Source organism: Lepisosteus platostomus, chromosome 8, assembly GCF_059453375.1.
Source record: "Lepisosteus platostomus isolate fLepPlt1 chromosome 8, fLepPlt1.hap1, whole genome shotgun sequence".
In the NCBI taxonomy this organism is placed as follows: Eukaryota; Metazoa; Chordata; class Actinopteri; order Semionotiformes; family Lepisosteidae; genus Lepisosteus; species Lepisosteus platostomus.
In genome coordinates, this window is record NC_142618.1 from 19654059 (window position 1) to 19672851 (window position 18793).

Genomic DNA, 18793 nt, shown 5'->3' on the forward strand with positions numbered 1-18793 from the left:
AATAAAATACAAAGCTCTAGAATCAGACGTTTTTGCACAATTTCGATCACCACATTATAGAAAATATATTGCTGCTCTGAAAGTATCCGGAGACGAACATTCCTGGTTTAAGGGAGTCCTCCACTGACTAAAAGAAGTTTACAGGTCCTGATTCAAGTGTTGAAAAACTTAAAACCCACTGCCAGTCAACCCAGTGTACTTCTTTTTCATTTCTTTTCTTCAGTCTTTTCTTCAAAATGAACAGGGACACGAAAACCAAAGGAAGCAAGTGGAAATTATGTAAAATCGTTCTTATAAATGTTCTTATAAATTATATATACAATTATATTATGAATTAATAATAAAATGAATCATTCATAAAAATGAATCAGGTTATGGGCAAAATATGTCTTAAACTTTAATTTACATCATTTATATAATTATTTTTTAAATGGAAAAAAAGCATAAGGGTTACATACAGAGATCATAAGATGGTAAATGGTTCGCCTTTAAATTAATTTGTAATATTTCATAGCAATTAAGCTTTTCTAAATGCACATTTGTTTGAAGAAGTTACAGGCCACTTAGGGTTTATATCTGAGAATGTTGACTTATGGAAATTATATTTAGCAAGTACTAACAAAAAGTTTACAATAAATTATGTCATTATGTAAATAATTCTCATAATATCATACTACATATTTACATGTTATGTTAAGCAGAGCATAATCACAAAGCTTCTTCCCAAAATGACAAATCTCCTTTGGAAAAAAAAGACAGCCCTATAATGAGATGTGACCCGGCAGTGATCGATTTACAACGACAAAGGGGAATTTCCGGTTGACCTTTGGTAGAAGCCATTTTCAATTTCATAATACGGTGTTGGCTACTGCAGAGGAGTTTCTTCAGAGGAGGAAAAGGACAAAAGTGGACGGGATTGTATTTGGGTTCATCAATATTGAAGCATAGCTGTAAACATTTAATTTATTATAGTACTGGAAATGTTTACTTTTTCAACTACGGTCCAGCCACAGGTAAGAATGAGCGAGCGGTTTTGACGAATGAAAATGGCAACTTAGCTGTGATAAAAGCTCTTCACTCATAACCAGTCGTCGGCCCCTGAGATAAATGTGTGTATTAGTTACATTGTCTTGTCTAAAGACATTTCTAGATAAAACCAAACGAATTATGGTCAGCGGGTATGTTTTGTTGATTTAATTTATCTTAAGTTTGCGCACTGCCTGAATGTTATGTTCACCCACCTAAGCGTGGTTTTGGAATCGAGAAAAGTTACTGAAACTATAAGACAAAAAAGTTTATTAAAAAAACTAAACTATAAGACAAAAAAGCTTATTTAAAAAACTAAGCTTGACATTAAAGATTCAACCCTTGTCTTTAACTGTTATTTTGATGATAAATTAACCCAAAATATATGCTAGCTATCATACCCGTCATTATTTCGTTCCGGTTTCTGATGTATTTTGTCTAAAAATGTATTTTTCCAACAAAAATATTTCCGATATTTATTACGTTTTATATGGTTAAGCATCTACGAAAATGTCATCAAGTGCTCAACAGGGATTTTATCAGGCTTTTGTTAAATATATATCGCAGTGTAAACATTGTTAGACTAAGTGAAAGGAAGTCGTACAGTCACCCTTGATGTTCAAGTACAGTACAATAGTGCCGCAGCGTTGCGGCTGACAACTGAAATTACACTGCTGGAGCCATATTCCTGTATACACTGCAGAATTCAAAATGCAGGACGCCAAGTTAACTAGCCTATTGGCTTATTCCAGAAGATCACGCTTATATGTGTACATTTCAATATTGTGCATAATGATATTTATTAGCTGTATGCTGATTAATCAGTCAAGTTAAAGGATGATTTCTAAATGTAGGCTGTTAGTAGTGAAGAAGCTGTGCAGAAACTACAAATGTTCTTTGAATGATCTAGGTTCTGAAGAATCTAGGCTTATCTATATTACGTTAACTGCAAGGTGTTTCCCTAGTTTGGAGTACAGATGGAGTGTCTTATCAAAAAGGCTTGTGTTGGTATTCTGAGGACACTGGTTGAATGCCAGGTAGATCTCTATAAAGATGTCCAAGTGCAGAGGTCCTTCAGCATGAGGAAATGTTGGCAGTGGAATGTTTTTTTTAAGATTATGACAAACGGGTGTCAGAACGTATCAGGAGGCAGCATCCAGCTGACCTCTTTTTTCTTTCTTTTTTTATATTGTGAGATTAGCTTCTGCTCATTCCTAGGTGTGCGTTTTCATCCTCTAGACCAGAGCTATTCAGTTTGTACTGTGCACTAGTAAGAACCTGTCAAAAATATGATGTACAATTTTGTGACCATATTACAAAAAACGAGAGAAACCGAGAATGTAGAGGAAAGAAACTAAATACATTCTTAGAATCAAAGGAATGTCCTCCACTGACCGTTCTTTTATCCAGGATTGTTGTGGTCTTGATCAGAAAAAAAGACTTGTGGGTTTCTAGATCCAGATATTCAAAATCCTCAAAGATGTTGAAATACTCAACAAAGCGAGCTTCTTCAAAATCACCCTGAACTAGAAGGCACAACTGAAAACGTCACAGAAGTGTGTTTAAAACTGCCAGCGAACGGCATCATTTTACACCGATTGTTGGAATAGGAATAGCTTGGTGGCATAGTGGTATATATTGCTGCCTCACATCGTTGGATTCTAGGTGCTAGTTGGCTGGAGTTCCTGTGTGTTCTCTGTGTTCACAAGCGTCTCGTCCGGTTACCTCCGTTAGACTACAAACATACTGGGAGACTAATTGCCTTCTGTAAAAATTGTCCATGCTTTGTATGTGTGTTTGTGTCTGTGCCTGCCCTGTCTGTAATGGAGTGGCATCCCATCCTATCCAGGTGTACCCCGCTTTGCATCTATCGCTTACTGGATGAGGGTCCAGCTCCCCGCAACCCTGTGTGGGATAAAGTGGTTAGGAAATGGACGGATAGATTGTTAGAATGGAGCCGATGCCCAGGCTTTTTTGGAGAAACGGCCGTCTGAGATCCTTTAATGATAATTCCTTACTCCTCTCCACCACCATCAATGTGCAGCCCCACCTGCATGATGCACCAGTCTGCTCACAACATACCAGCTCTCACTGGGGAATCATACATACATGGGGATTATTAGGAGGCCATGACTGGTAAAAGCCAGGGGGAAATTTGGCCAGGACACCAGGGTAACACCTCTTCTCTTTCCAAGAGCCGGCCTGGGATATTTAATCACCACAGATAGTCAGGACCTCGGTTTTACGTCTTATCCAAAGAATGCCACCTTTTTTACTGTATAGTGTCCCCATCACTATACTGAGGCATTAGGACGCACACAGACCACAGGGTGAGCGCCCCCTGCTGGCCCAACTAACACCTTCCGGCAACAACCTGTTTTTCCCAGGAGTCTCCCCTCCAGGTACTGACCAGGCTCACACCCGCTGAGCTTCAGTGGGCTGCCAGTTCTGAGTTGCAGGATGATATGGCTGCTGGCAGTTAATAATTTAACTACTAGCCGTCAAAATTGCTGGATGAGCGAAATGGCCTCCTCTCCTTCGCAGCCTCTTCTATATCCTCATTGATTTTGATTTAGCTATTCCTCACTAATCCTAAATATGTATAACAGTTTTCCATATAATGACATTTATTTGATCTTGAGTTAATAATAAATGTTAAATCTAAGACATTTAGAACCCACTTGTAAATATAATGAAATTGAGCAGGCTATAGCAAATGTAGGATTAGTCGTCAGAAGTTTGATTTGTTATTGTGTTTTCTTTTGTTAAATGTTAAAAATGCTTTAATCATTTGTCTGTCAAGACAAATCACTTTCTATTTATTACAAAAATAACCAGTCTATGGGAATCAAAATTCTGATATTTCTGGATAGTGGTATTTAGTATAATGTGTATTAGAGTCTAATTGCAAATATGGTGTTGTTTGGTCTTAATAAGATGTTGAAAGGTTAGGAAAACATTGAAATAATATAAGGTAGATAAACTGCCAGTTGTGTGATTCCTGCATTTTCAATTTTTTTTATTTTTGTTCATGATTAAGACCCAATATTGTTACCAAATTCACTTTTTTATACAAATTGTGCAAGTATTTTTAACATGGGTATGGGAAAGATTCCATATGAAAGTACCATAGTCCAAAGGCACAGTCAGTTACCTAATGCTGTAACCTCATGACAGACACGCTCTGACCAACTGAAATGCTTTTTATTTGTTCCATTTATCATAAAGGTTTTTATTTTATGAGAGTTTGATCTTTCAACACAGAAAACAAATGATATATTAAGAACCACAGCGGGAGATTTTTCTCCTCAAAGAAATGATCACTTTACCTAGACGAGTACGCAGGCTATCTGGCGCAAACAATGGCTTGAATAACCTCTCTGCGGATCCAAATGTATTTCTTCATAGAGTATGTATTTATTTTACAAGTTGTTCTGCAGCACTGCCCTACAGCTTCTTAATGGAAAGCTCAGTGGAAACCAAAGGATTTTGAACTTTGTCCAAAATTATGGTTTGACTTTTAAATAAAAAAAACCTTCAGATCTCTTCCAGCTGTGATATTATGATAGTTCACAGTAATATAGCATCTGGTGGGTAGCTGCGTCAGCATGCTAGGCTGCAAAGGAACAAGTAATAGGTTTATTCCATGCTGAAAAAAAAGAAGAAAGAGAACACAACCGTGGAGCCTTCTTCAGGTGTGAGACAGGGCAGTAGGCAAAGGTAAAGTAGCGGGAGAACAAAGGTTGGGAGGGAGGAGGAGTGAGAGGCGGGAGCAGGGGACAGAAAGAGAGGCCAATCAAGAGGTGTGAAGTCAGAATGGGTGCAGAGAGGTGTGAAATGAAACTTCCAATGAATGGAGAAAATTTAAAAGAACAGTAGTCTGTCGTTAAGAGAAGGGAGAATGTGTGATCCTAGCTGCAGAATAATTTTGGTTTCGGTGGTCTTTCTGATGAATGAGTTCGGAAAACCGTCTTTGAGAACACTGACGGAGAGATTAGAGTGGTCGTGGCCGTCAGAGGTGAAATGAGAAACAATTCATATATAATATTCATATGTAATATAGCATCGCCTTGCCTAGGTTTGGGCACAGTCTATTGTTGGTGGCAGTTTGTTTACCTATCGAACAGTTCTCTGTCAGTGACTAGATCTGTGTTTTCCCCCTGCAGGTCACAGTCCCTCTGAGCCACCTCATCAATGCCTTCCATTCCTTCAAAAACTCCGCAAACTCTGTGAGCACCGCCACGGCTCAGTGTTTACAGAGGGAGGTGGCCCCAGAACCGGACTTCCAGAGCGCTGAGGTATCCGTGCTCTTCAGTCGGTCCTGCTGACATAAGGCAGACAAAACAAGATTGCTTTTTAGAATGTGCATTAGTATAAAGCCTGAACTGTCATGGATAAGCACACAGTCAATTTCACTGTTAAGCTGGTGATGCCTAGTTATTTTTCAATCACACCCATGTTTTGAGCGTGGTATCTCTATTGTCTGAGTATCAATGGATGAATCCAGTTTCAGTGGGATCTGAGACTGAATACTGTCCAATCTTTTCTTTCCATTCTCTGGTATTGTATGTACAGATAAAATGAGACATGAGGTTTTATTTGTCCAGAACCCTTTTTGAATAACATTAATAACTGCTTAAAATCCTTTATTCGTCTAAGACTGGTTGTTTAACAGTTCTTTGGAATCTTGATTCTTTCTGGCTATTTTGACTTGACTAATTTTAAAATATCATTTTTTACGGTTGCTATCTGTTTGTTTGTTTTTTCCAGCCCACATTAAACTTGAGGGATTTGGGTCTAAGTGATCTGCGTGTTAGTCAGTTGGATGACCTTGTAAACGGACTTCTGCCCAGTTTATCCACAGAGGAACCCCCCGGACAGTCGTGTTGGAGAACATCCCATGTCTCGGCTGAATCCTTCTTTCAGAATAAGCATGGTAAATACCGTGTGCACAAATAATTCAGGATTAACATGCAGTCGTATTGGGCTTGCCAATGTTTTGACCTTGGTATTTTTAATGTAATTAAATATTAGAGTATAATGTGCTTTCTGTTAAGATGTCTCTTTAGACTTTGTACCTCTCTAAACATTCTGGCTTTTCATTTTCACCTGCTAAAATTAATAGTCCTGCAAATTAAATGTATTCAGAAAGTGCAGATCTAATATTTCACCTTGAAAGTATCAGCAGGAAAAAAGAAAGCAAATATGTATATTCACATATTTTGGTAAATCTGATTGGAAACAGATTTATTTATTATTTATTTTGAGACAATAACTAAAATAGAAAGCAGCTAGTTGAAAATTCTCAATTTAAACGTCTGTTTCCCTCCCCTGGCATCAATAGTGTAATTAAGAGGTATAAAATGACCTTAAACGTAAAAATTGATTTTTGTGGTAATGTGTGTGTGCTTACCATAAATATTCAAAAGGAGGAGTCTCTTTCCATTGAACAGAACTTTTTTGCCTTTTGTGCTGTATAAGAAATGCATCCCTGCAGCACAAGCCAGTTTAGATTTTATTTTCAGGTAGTAGATGTAGTGAACTCCCTGAGTAAATCTGCATACAGGAATAAACATTGTCCTTCCATGGCCTGGAAAATTGTGTACATTTGTGTAAATTTTTCCAGGCCCAAACCATAAAATATAGTGTTAAGATCACTGTGATAAAATGTAGCAGAGCCCATTTATGACACAGAAGTGCTGGTATTTATAATACTCAAACCACCAATCTGTACATCTTATTATGTAGTGAACAGTGTGCAGTTGAGCACAACTTTGCCTCTGATTAAATCCCATAAATGGGCTGTTGACATGTGGGTGCTGCTAGTTGGTACTTATGAGCTGTCAAGAAGAGCACATGGCCGTTTGTGGGAGTCATTAGCGAGATTAGAATGAGGGCTATTTCATTTTCATTTAATGTGCAATGCTTTACTGGACAAGGGTATTTAGTCAGAAGGGGCAAAAGTGAAGATCAAGAAGGACTGGCTTTTGATTATTGTCAAGAACTCAATGGGGAAAGAGATTTATATGAAATTTCCTTAAAATTACAGAGTTGCTGTGCTGAAGTAAGGTTTTTTGTCTTAATAAATGTAAGCCGACTTATTCAAGTGTGTATTTAAAACGATTAAGCATTTTTAATTTACTCAGCAATTAGCAAGACAACATAAAATAAAGAATGCAGCAGTATAATCCAGGTACAATATACTCAAAACCATGTACCATCTCAATGCTAACATGCACAAGAGATTGTAGACCTCGAAAAGCATCCCCAGAGAGAAACCTGTAGCTTAAGATGCATGTAAAAAGTTTTTACCCTTTGGGGAAAAAAAGTTATGGACTTGATTCTGCTATGACAGTCAGGTTGTTCCATCAGTTAAAGTAAGTTATCTTCAGATTTTAGAATTATTTTTCTAATGATAACCCGCCCTGATCCTTGTACATGCTGTGTTGGCCTCCAGCTCACTTTAACTCTATGAAGGATGTAGAGATTACTGATAATGAATGGATATTTATTTATTTAAAACCAGGTTGGCTTTATTGTGATAACGGCTTAGAAGCCCGCAGGCTGTTGTAGCCTAGGTAGCCACTAAACCCCTGGCCGTCAGATTGGTTTCAGTAAAACTGATCATTGACAACTTTCACCCTAGTGTATAATGTGCAGCTACATTGTTTCTTATTCTTTGACAAGAACATTATATTGGATCATCATCAACTGTGTTTTTGTGTGTAATTACCTGCAGGGTTCTCCAGCAGAACACTGGGTCTCCTGGGCTCCCCTGCACTGTGCAAGCAGAGCCCTACCCCTCTGCAGGCAGTTTGCTCAGATCTCCAGCACTGGCCTGGTAAGGAAGTACAACCCTAGATGAGAAATGCTGTTTGATGCTGAAGCGTAGGAAAAATACAGGCCCTTTTTTGTTGTGTTCCTGGTGGTATCCCACTTAGCAGTCTGTCTTAACTTCATTCACTTCCAAGACGAAAGCGAAAAGCTATATAATGATTTCAGGTTACGCCACTGGACTGCTCCTCAGCGGTGTTCACTATAACATTGCAGTGTTGTGTAAGCCCTTTACTAAAAAGTACAGTATCGCTCTATTGCAGTTAAAATTACATTACCAAATCACTTTAATTAAAACTTTTAAAGTGATTTGCAGTGAAACCATTCTCGATATGCATCATGTTTCCAGGCACTTTTAAGCATAACAGCCACGTAACATGTTCTGAATCTCTAATGTGTTTCATATCACTGATCACAGCGGTCATATCCTTATATGACTGTATTTTTACAACAGGGATAAGATTGTACAATACAGAGAAATTGTCATATCATTGGTAACAAAAATAAACATGGGGTGGTGTGCCGTCTTTGGGGTTTCTTTAGTTTCAGAAAGAAGAAATCTGTCAATGTTGTTTAGAGTGAAGATACCAGGTGAACTCATGCCCCGAACACAAGTTTAAAGGCAGTGTTGGGAATTTTTCTTTTTACAGCTGTCAATGCATAAAAAGCCTGGCTGCCATCAGGCTACAAAGATCAGAATAAGTCTGATGCCAGTCTGATCGCTTATCAGGTTAAACAAATGGAGGTCTCTGTTATATGATCTGCTGCAACGTTTCTTTTTATTTTAAAAGTGTGGATTCAAAGCCGAGGCTTTAAAACGCTGAAATCCAAAACCAAACGCCTGCAGTCCAACTCTGACCGGGTTGCCGAGCCTGTAGGCTACACCCCATCATTCATGAAGGTCTGTTGTTGTTTTTTTAGCTGTGACCAGCTTTACAAAGGATATATCTTTTCTCTCACTGTATAACTTTATAACTTATAACTGTTTATCGTTTTCTTCTCTCCATGCTTTTGACTTGTGTCTCCTGTTTAAAGTTATTTTATTTTGATGGATAGTGTTTCTGGATAGTATATAGGAACTCTAGTATTTCTTATTAAAGAATCAAAAACATTCAGAATATAGATGTAGTCTATTACATTAAACAAGATTACATTTCTATGACATTTACTCAAAACTTTGCAGAGTAAAGTAAAAAAATGTAGTTCTCTCACCACGCTTCCTTTGTGATAAGTATCCAATTTCAATTTCTTTTCTAAAAAAATGGTTTAATCCTGATCTGTCTTTTAGGGACTACTGATGAGAGACAGAGGAACAGAAGTAGAAAGTTTAGACCAACTCCTGAAAAGTAAAAATATCCCTGATGGTCAGCAAGATGCTTTCAAGACAGGATTTGCAGAGGGATTCTTGAAAGCTCAGGCACTCACACAGCGAACACAAGGCAAGTAATCATGTTTTCATCAGCATTTAGTTTCTGCTTGTCTACTTTTAACAAGTTTTCTGTTTGTGCAAAATGTTGACAACATAATGACATCCAAGAATTTCATACAGTCATAATTGATAATCCATGCCATATCCAGATAGGAATGATTAATTATTTTGTATTTTAAAATAGTCACCCCGTTGCTGTGATCTGTGTTGACTGAGTGAATGTTCATAAACGCTAGATGGTGCTGTTTAAGTTTGTAAATGTGGTCATTGTTACTTCTCTCTGCCACCTATGAACACTCAGTTGCCTCAGGTTAGGCACTCATATACTGACCTCTGTTTTATTAAGAGATTTTATTTCTAGATGTCTGTTGTTCTTTTTACAGATTCATTGAGAAGGACGCGGCTCATTCTTTTGGTCCTGTTGTTGCTGGGCATTTATGGGCTGTCAAGAACCCCATTTTTATCTGGTAAAGGCTCCTTTTCTGATCCTGGTTTGTTGCATTTTTTTATTTGTTTTAATTGCTTTTAATGTTGTATGCCAGGTGTTGACCTCGTAACTGAATGATTCTTCACTAGGAAATCCAGTTCTCAAAACTTTTTCATAACACGGGTGTGCAGATTTATTTTTTATGCTTTTATTGATTGCCAAGCAGTAGGCTTATGGTAATGCACACACACACACATCTAAAACATGCTTTAATGAATCGAGTAACTCTATATGAATACTGAAATCTTAAAATCTCTGCTTTTGGCCTCTAATTGAGCAGTTCAGTTCATCATTCTTGATGTTCTGCTTTTGACAACATTTCCTTTCTTCCAACACACAAGTAACAGATCAGAATGAACTTGATTTTCATTTCCAGTTCACTGTTATGTAAAGCTTTGGTTTTTACAAACCTACATATTAATTTCCAAATAAGTAAACGTCAGTCAGTGCCCATTAATTTTCAGATAAACTTTGCATTGGCCTAATGTTATGCTAAATTTGACATTTTACATCTACAGTAATGTCAGTCATGGTGTTGCCTTCATGACAATGTCGACCTTTCTTTTTTTTTTGGACAGTGCGTTTCCGAACATCATCAGGACTTGATGCTGCAGTGGATCCCATTCAGATGAAAAATGTCACCTTTGAACACGTGAAAGGGGTACATCTCCATCTGTACGATAATTAGTGGTCTTTACTTGCCTTTGCTAGCCGAGTTATGGTTTTCCAACTGGTTGCTCTTTCCAGGTTGAGGAAGCTAAGCAGGAACTACAGGAAGTCGTGGAATTTCTTAAGAACCCTCAGAAATTTACTGTGCTCGGTGGAAAATTACCTAAAGGTGGGTAGAAAAACAGCCAAACTCCTTGTATTCGATAAAGGCCTGACTTTTGCTTAGCTGAGCAGGCACAAATTCGATTTGGCTTCAGTTCTCTCTGTAACTCTTGCACCCACTGAATTTGTTTCATGAATCCATCAGTTTTTAAATTAGCAGCTCAACCTGCTTTCTAACGTTTGTTTTGCCCCCTTCTCTCTAGGCATCCTTCTCGTTGGCCCTCCGGGCACAGGCAAAACACTGTTAGCACGAGCAGTGGCTGGGGAAGCGGACGTCCCCTTTTATTATGCCTCGGGGTCTGAGTTTGATGAGATGTTTGTTGGTGTGGGAGCCAGTCGCATCAGGAATCTCTTCAGTAAGTTATCTGACGGGGAACCTGTACTTATTGTCTTTTGGAGCTGAGCAAAGGGGTGACGACTGCACCTTATTCATGACAAAAAGTGGACAAGCAAGATTCTCTACTTGGTATATGTAGTACTGCTGTCGATTAGATGCTCATTCACACCTGATAGGACAGTGAACATCACACTATTACTGACCTTGAACTGCACTTCTGCTTAGAGGCAAGTCAGTGAGAAGGTTGAGTTGTGGTTATATTGATGTCTAAAGGCCCCATCTGTGTATATTATGTATTTACATTCAAAGGATTGCAAAGTGCTAAATAGGATCATTGTAATTTTCATTAATGAGTATAATTTTAAAAACTGATGGTGCGTGATTCTTGCCCATGTTTCATAAAATATGTGCATCGAATGATATAATTGAAAAAACAAGTTCTGAAAAGGTCAAGATGTTTTTACAAACATATTCCTAACACACCCTTTTACTGCTTCTTTTCACAAAGTAGACCGAGACTCCAAACCACCCTTCAACAAATTCACAAAGATATCAAGAAAATTACAGTCCTTTTTTGCTACTGGCGGACTCCCATTTTATTGAACAAACCTCACATGGGGATATTCATTTTACAGATTAATATTCACCAGGCTTGTTCAGCAAGGTGTCTGAACACATATATTCAAATGCTTTCTGGCTTGTTTTCCTCGTCTCTAAGGAGAAGCAAAGGGCAATGCGCCTTGTGTCATCTTTATTGACGAGCTGGACTCTGTTGGTGGAAAGAGAATCGAGTCTCCTATGCACCCCTATTCCCGACAGACCATTAACCAGCTCCTGGCAGAGATGGATGGGTAAGCTACACTTTAATCAAGCCCTTGGCACCAAAGGTTAATCAGCATCCTTCACTGCAGGTCATTGCATAGTCATTGTAATATAAGGCGGTTTAATTTGACAGGTTTCTCCCAAAATATTTGTATTTTCAGAATGTTATTAAATGTGCGTTATGTCTTGTAGAAACCATGGTGTCTGGTTTTGTCTTGTTTTCTTTATCCAAGTGCTCAACTCTACAACCAGGTTGTGAAAAATGTTTTATTTTTCATGCCAGGTAGTCAAGGTGTTTTTTTTTGTCTTGAGTATCCTATTTTGATTTAGTTTTGATCAGGATTTATTGGTAAGCTCCTCCAAACTACCCACCTTCGAGCCTGTACCACAGCTCTATTTCAAAGGTTCATATCTGATTGGAGGAGAGGCTTGTTCATCGACGAGAGCTACATGGCAAAAAAGGATCGAGAGGTCTTAATGGTCTCTGTGTCACTGAGAGCCAAGAGAGCTCTGACTAACACCAACCTACCCTCAACCAGTTTTGATCCAGCATAGTTAGGGTACAGTCAGCTAGTGATTTCACTGTATCTAGTAATTAAAGTTATTTACAGTGAAAATACTCTAGCCCAAAAAATATTTTATAGTTGTGCAGACTTAGGGAATTAATAGGTTAATTGGTTTAATTTTTACTGTTTTCACACTTAGTTTAACCTTTAAGGATCAGGATCATATGTGCACATTACAAAGTTGAGTTCTGTGAATGAAATCTAAAATAATGTGGATATGAACACAACACTGAGCTTAATGAATCACTACAGTATATTTTAAGTACAGTGTGATTGAAGCAAGGTTCAGATTTCACTTTTCATCAGGTTTTTACCTGTGATGACAGGTGGGGCACATTTATCAGTTTGTCAGTTTGTAGTTAATGATGCGAGAATCAGTAGTGTTGAACAATGTCATGTAAAATGTAAATTTCCCAAATGGCAATATTTTCCAGCTGATCTTTCATGAAGTTCAGTAGAGGGCATTAGGCAAACAAACGTGTTCTCAAAGAAAGAAAATACAATTTTTAAGAAATGCACCAAATGCTCAGGGACTCCATTAAAGCTTGAATGGCTTTAGCTCTACTGTTTCCTATTTAGTTTTTTTGTGAATAAGAGCACAAATTATAAGACTGCAAGATAAGAAACAAACACATAATGCCTGCAATCACATGGCCCCAAGGATGTATTGTACTAAAAACACTTGGTATAGAAATTTCTATACATGCCTCAAATCTTGTTTTTAAATTTACATATCCACCAGGATGTGATTTTAAACTCTGCTTTTTATCAGCTGCTTCGCCTTGAGCTGTTCCTTACATTTCTACATTCCTACATTGAGCAACGTATGAAGTCGGGTCAAAACTGTTGATTTAACTTTAATTTGTGATGGCGCAACAGTTAATTAACCAACAGTTCAGTTAGATTTTTTTGTTAAAATTCACATCCAGCTAAGGAAGATGATGTTATTTTCTCTGCAACCCTGCTTCACTTTTCCTGGAGAGACTCCAGTTTCACAATATAGTGCCAAAATGTTTATTTTTGTCCATCGCGACATGTATGCATCAGCCATCACTCGTTTTTCAGGTAGGAAATGTAGTAATTTTCAGATAGGTTGACTGAATACATTTTCATCCGTTTCAATTCTCTAAATCTTGAAATGCCTGCAGGTTTAAACCCAATGAAGGGGTCATCATTATCGGAGCAACAAACTTCCCAGAGGCTTTGGACAAGTAAGTTTTTTTTGCCTAAATTTAATGCGGTGAAGTTTTTCTCGGAAAGGTTTGAAGCCTGAATGTTACTGGGAAATGTTCTTTTTCAGTGCTCTGATCCGTCCTGGGCGCTTCGATATGCAGGTCACAGTACCAAGGCCGGATGTGAAAGGGAGGACGGAAATTCTGAAGTGGTACCTCAACAAAATTAAATTTGATAGTGGTGCGTAGAGTATCATATCTCCTTAAACAGGGTTCCCTAATCGCTGTGTATTGTAACTGTTGAATGGAATGGAATTAGACCCATAAAACATTTTAAAGGACCGCATCACGTCACAATGCGCACAAACTCTCGGTTTCACTTGTGACAAGACCGGTGGTTTGTGGTGACCATGCAGTACTTTCACAAAGTTCACAATTTTGTGTTTGAATGGAAAAATATAGAAAGATCCCAAAAAAGGAAGATTTTCTCTACTTTTCTTGATTTTTGCTTTTCTTGTTGGTGATATGAGCTGTTGTAGTGGAAATTCTGTTACTGTACAAGTTTTGTATAGCACTCTTTGCTGATTTATAGTTTTTGAACTTGGTCAAACCTACTTGTATTTTTGTGTATTTCATAGCTATTAATCCTGAAATTATTGCAAGAGGAACAGTTGGTTTCTCTGGAGCAGAGCTGGAGAATCTGGTGAATCAGGCTGCTTTGAAGGCAGCAGTGGATGGCAAGGATATGGTCACCATGAAGGAACTTGAGTTTTCCAAGGACAAAATTCTGATGGGTGCGTGTTCTAATATCCTTGTTTAGGGGGGGTTAATTATTTCTGTATTTTTATGTACTTATTGTAGGTATCCATATATGTATTTCCAGTAAGAATGAGAAATCCTGAAAGGTTCTGCAGTTTGAGACTTTCACTGAACTCCCCAACATTAGTTTTCAGCCCTTGTGTTAGGACCCAGCAGTAGGTTGCTTGAACCAGCTTTTTTGTGAGCCATAAAATCAAAGATGGTAGCTTCACCCTATTATCAGCATTGTCACTGTTAAAGTCTGCTGAAATTTAATTTCAGGCACCACCTATGCTTATGCCATTTATTGGAAGTTGTGAAAAACAATAGAAGAGCAAGGCTTAATTACACTCAATCTTAACAGTCTGTCAGCAGGTCATTTTAATTTGAGTTCAAAGTTGACAGGGTTTCAATCTTGATTGCATGGGCTAGTGGATCTTCAGGTGCAAAGGATTGAGTACCTGTTGTCCTATGTGACTTCTAAGGATTTCAAGATTTATGGGGAGGTGTTCTTAATGTCTCCTGAATTTTACCCTTATCAGGTCCTGAACGTCGAAGTGTTGAGATAGACAAGAAGAACAAAACTATCACTGCTTACCATGAGTCAGGCCATGCTATTGTTGCCTATTATACCAAAGACGCCATGCCCATCAACAAGGCTACCATTATGCCCCGAGGGCCTACTCTTGGCCATGTGAGTACAGTAAAACTGCCGTCTGACCACTGAGCTCTGCGGGTGTGTTTGGTACCCATGCATACAATGCCTGAAAGAAAGAACTGTCCTGCGCTTGGTACATTTTAATGGTGTTGTTAACTGAGGCCAATGCTGTACAGAAACCACGATGCATTCGTTTTCTTTGCCAACATTCTTGGGGTTTACTGTTGGATAGAAATGTTGTTGTTAAAATATTCTACACAATACTTTTTATAACCTGTGCAACATCAGCTTTCCTCACAGTCTTTATGGCTTTATAACTATCGAATGTTTGGTGTGTCATAGGAATTGTTGATACAGCTGGGTATTTATTCACCTTATTCTTGTTCTATTGTTTCCATTAGTATCTTTTGTTTACTTTAATATTTTATGATACATTTTCTGTCTGTTTCTGTAATGTTTCCAGAATATTATTTTCTGATTTTTTTTATCACTTCAGAATTCACAAATGTTCAAATGAACACCTCTTTTTCAGAACTGTGCACGCGAGGCATTATAGTGGAATCTGTGCAATAGGAATAAATTGCAAATGAAATGCAAGCATCAGGGTTTTATTACATCACACTAAAATGTGAATTTGTACCATGCGAGTGTTTGAGAGAACTGAATCTTTTTAGTTTGCACCACAGAAGGTTACATGGGGTTGGGAATTCAGAATCATGAAGGTCAGATTATTTTATGGATTATTTTCTTTAAATTCAACATCAGGACAAAAGTAGAAAGTCACTTAAGGATCATTTAAGACGCAAAACAGATGGCACAACTTTCCATAAATGATTGTTGGAATCCAGATCATACATGTGAGTCATGTGGTAAAACTGACTCTGTGGTATCCTTCAAGAAAAGGATAGGTAGAATTCTTGTACATTTTCAATGGCGAATTCTTTTGTTTGTTTTTATGCCTGAAAATTTCCATTCTCTTTTTTTTTAAAGGTATCATTACTTCCAGAGAATGACAGGTGGAGTGAAACTCGTTCTCAGTTACTAGCTCAGATGGATGTCAGTATGGGTGGAAGGGTTGCCGAGGAACTAATATTTGGGAGTGAAAACATCACAACTGGTAAGCCTGACCATAGACATTTTCTAAAGTACCTTTACAGGTGTTATTGTATTTTAATTTATTTTTTTCTGTTCAGGTGCTTCAAGTGATTTTGACAGTGCAACTAAAATAGCAAAGATGATGGTGACCAGATTTGGAATGAGTGAAAAGGTAGGAAGAGTGTTTGTCCTTGCAGAATATAATGCATCTGACCTTTATTAGGTGAGGATTAAGGGAGAATGTGATTTGAAGTTTACATGCAAAGAAAGGTTAATTTGTGCAGAGTGTAAACCTTTTTATCTACCTGGAATCATGGTGGAATTTTACAGGTGGTGAGCGAAGCAGTTCTGAACAGTCTTTGCTTTTTGTTTGTCCATCTATAACTGTTACTGATGTTCCCCTTCCTTAGCTGGGCGTCATGACGTATGCCGATCAGAGCAAACTCAGTCCAGAAACACAAGCTGCTATTGAGCAAGAAGTCAGAGTACTCCTGAGGGTAAGTATCTCCTGTCTTTCCAAATTTTGCTCTTATGCATACAAGAAAAATATATTTTGAGTGTTACATTATAGATTTCAAAATGGTTATTTGCTCAACCATACATACAATAGATCTCTCTACTTGCTTTGGTTAAAAAAAGCCTGTATTTTCTGATGGGTTTTGCAGGTTATGAACTTTACCAGATTCTCAGCTTCTAAGTTGTGAACATGCAGTGTGGGATGCTGTGTAGTGAGGACTAAGGAGTTCTTGTTGGTATGGAAAAGGTTTATCAACAGAGTAAAGACTAGTGTGGGATTGAGCATATCTTGTTTATTCATTTTTTAACAGGATTCATATGAGCGTGCTAAAAACATCTTAAAGACCCACACTAAGGAGCACAAGAACCTAGCTGATGCTTTGTTGACATATGAGACTCTGGATGCCAAAGAAATCCAAATGATCATGAATGGAAAGAAACTGGAGCCGAGATGATGTCTTCCTCACAGCAGAAATGGCTGGGTGTTCATGAATGTAAATATGCAACAGACCGGGGGGGGGGAGCATTGAATGAATCTGTGTAGTTTATTTTTCTTAATATATTATTGTGTATACATATTTTATCCCATTTTTTCCCCTTGATTCTGATAAGGATTTGTGCTTTTATGTGTGAAGTATTTCTGTAGTGATGAAATCCCTACTGCTTCCCTGCAAGTCTTCAACAATATCTCAGGGGTACGGTCATTTGATATAAAAGACTCATCATCCGTGCTTTCTGAAATACCTATGGGCTCTATTTATTTTTGTTACACTTTTAATGTCAAGGTTCTGCCTCAGAGGTGTCATTATGTACCCCTTTGATGTTACCTGTTCACGTCCAGTTATCAGTTATTTTCAACAACCTTTTTTCTGATTTTTTTTTTTGTGTGTACACAAGAATTAAGACACAAGATGAAAAAATTCCTCAATAATAAACTTTCAAATTAGCTTGCAACAGGGATCGTTTTGGACTTCTTTAATATAACTCGAGGTGATTATGATTAATTTACGGGCTTGGGAAATCTGACCAATCTGTTTTATTGGTTGAATTACATATAAGGTGTGTGTGCTGTAAACTGAACTTATAGAATTACTATTTCATTATAGATATCAGAAGATAGAGAAGTGCTACACAATTTTCAATATGAACTACTTTTATGTTTTCAGCATGATAAATTAGAGATTTATACTAAGCATAAACTTAATTTGGTGTTAGTATCTGTATTCTAAAATGTCATAAATACGGGTTGAAATGTAAAATTTGTAAATATTGAATTTCTTATTTTGCCAATAAAAGTACTGTATATTTAGGGAAATTTAAACCCTAAACTTTAAATTTTTAAAGCCTGTAATGCAGAAACTTTGCAGAGAAGTGGCATGGTCTCTGTAATCAAATTGGTTTAACATGACTTCAGAGCAAAAACATCTGTCTCTAAAAGTTCTTTTAGTTAGATATTGAATTCCAAGCCAGAATTTGCATGGTGATATGGCCAACCAATAAAGTGGTAGTGAACCCTAGATAATGAGAAGGTTACGAGAAAATTTCAAGGTTGATGATCATTAAGAAGTGGAATGTATGTCACGTGACCCAAATGCTGCCCAGATCCGGCCACCTTACAAAACTGAGTGGTGAGAATAAGACTGATTTAGGGATTTTATTATGAAGCCCATAGTGACTTTGAGTAATCTACAAAGTTCTGTATCTTGGATGGACATCAGTGTGCATACTGTATATCGACAATAGTCTACACAGACCCATATGGATGAGTGACGAGAGGTCATTGCGGAAAGAGATTGTCTTGTGGAGTTTTTCGCTTTTTGGTCTAAGTGCAATAGTCTGGCACAAGCCTAACACAGCATAGTACCCAGTCAACACCACCTCAACTGTCAAAACACTGAAGGGGAAATGGATTGTGCCAAGTATAGGTGAAAATCCTCATCACCCAATTATCTACAATTGGGTTGAAAATTCACATTTCACCAGGTCATTCAAAGCACAAGGTCAGTACCACATGGGGATGGTCTGACAGAAAGCAAATGAATATGCTTGAGTGCTCCATTCAAAATTAATCCAATACGCAATTGAAGGTGAGACTTATAGATCGCCATCTATCGCTGGTCCCCAACAAATCTCTCAGGGCTTTACCAGGAAAAATGGCCAAAGTATGCCATGTTGCACAGTGCAAACCTATTAAGAGATCCATCCAAACAAAACATTAACAG

At 37.8% G+C, this 18793-nt stretch overlaps 1 protein-coding gene across 3 annotated transcripts; it reads left to right on the forward strand.

The window, feature by feature from the left end:
* The first annotated feature begins 827 nt into the window (after positions 1 to 827).
* yme1l1b (YME1-like 1b) lies at positions 828 to 17525 on the forward strand. Of its 3 annotated transcripts, none has more exons than XM_088642801.1 (19): positions 828 to 1013; positions 5193 to 5324; positions 5797 to 5962; positions 7766 to 7867; positions 8652 to 8761; positions 9149 to 9299; positions 9673 to 9780; positions 10355 to 10437; positions 10524 to 10614; positions 10811 to 10963; positions 11663 to 11795; positions 13481 to 13543; positions 13633 to 13745; positions 14143 to 14298; positions 14845 to 14996; positions 15951 to 16077; positions 16154 to 16227; positions 16466 to 16552; positions 16883 to 17525. In XM_088642801.1, exons 1-19 carry the CDS (start codon positions 981 to 983, stop codon positions 17024 to 17026), a joined length of 2178 nt encoding a protein of 725 aa, XP_088498927.1. In that variant the 5' UTR covers positions 828 to 980; the 3' UTR covers positions 17027 to 17525. The 3 variants fall into 3 exon arrangements, with proteins under 3 accessions (XP_088498927.1, XP_088498928.1, XP_088498929.1); XM_088642802.1 differs by having other exon boundaries at positions 9673 to 9756; XM_088642803.1 differs by lacking the exon at positions 13481 to 13543.
* Positions 17526 to 18793: the final 1268 nt, after the last annotated feature.

What these genes read in the sequence shown, in the direction of transcription:
- yme1l1b (XM_088642801.1), top strand. Translation starts at nt 981, where the DNA reads ATGTTTACTTTTTCAACTACGGTCCAGCCACAG. An exon ending in GAGGGCCTACTCTTGGCCAT is followed by an intron (nt 14,997 to 15,950) that starts GTGAGTACAGTA and finishes TTTTTTTTAAAG; the next exon opens with GTATCATTACTTCCAGAGAA. An exon ending in GAGTGAAAACATCACAACTG is followed by an intron (nt 16,078 to 16,153) that starts GTAAGCCTGACC and finishes TTTTCTGTTCAG; the next exon opens with GTGCTTCAAGTGATTTTGAC.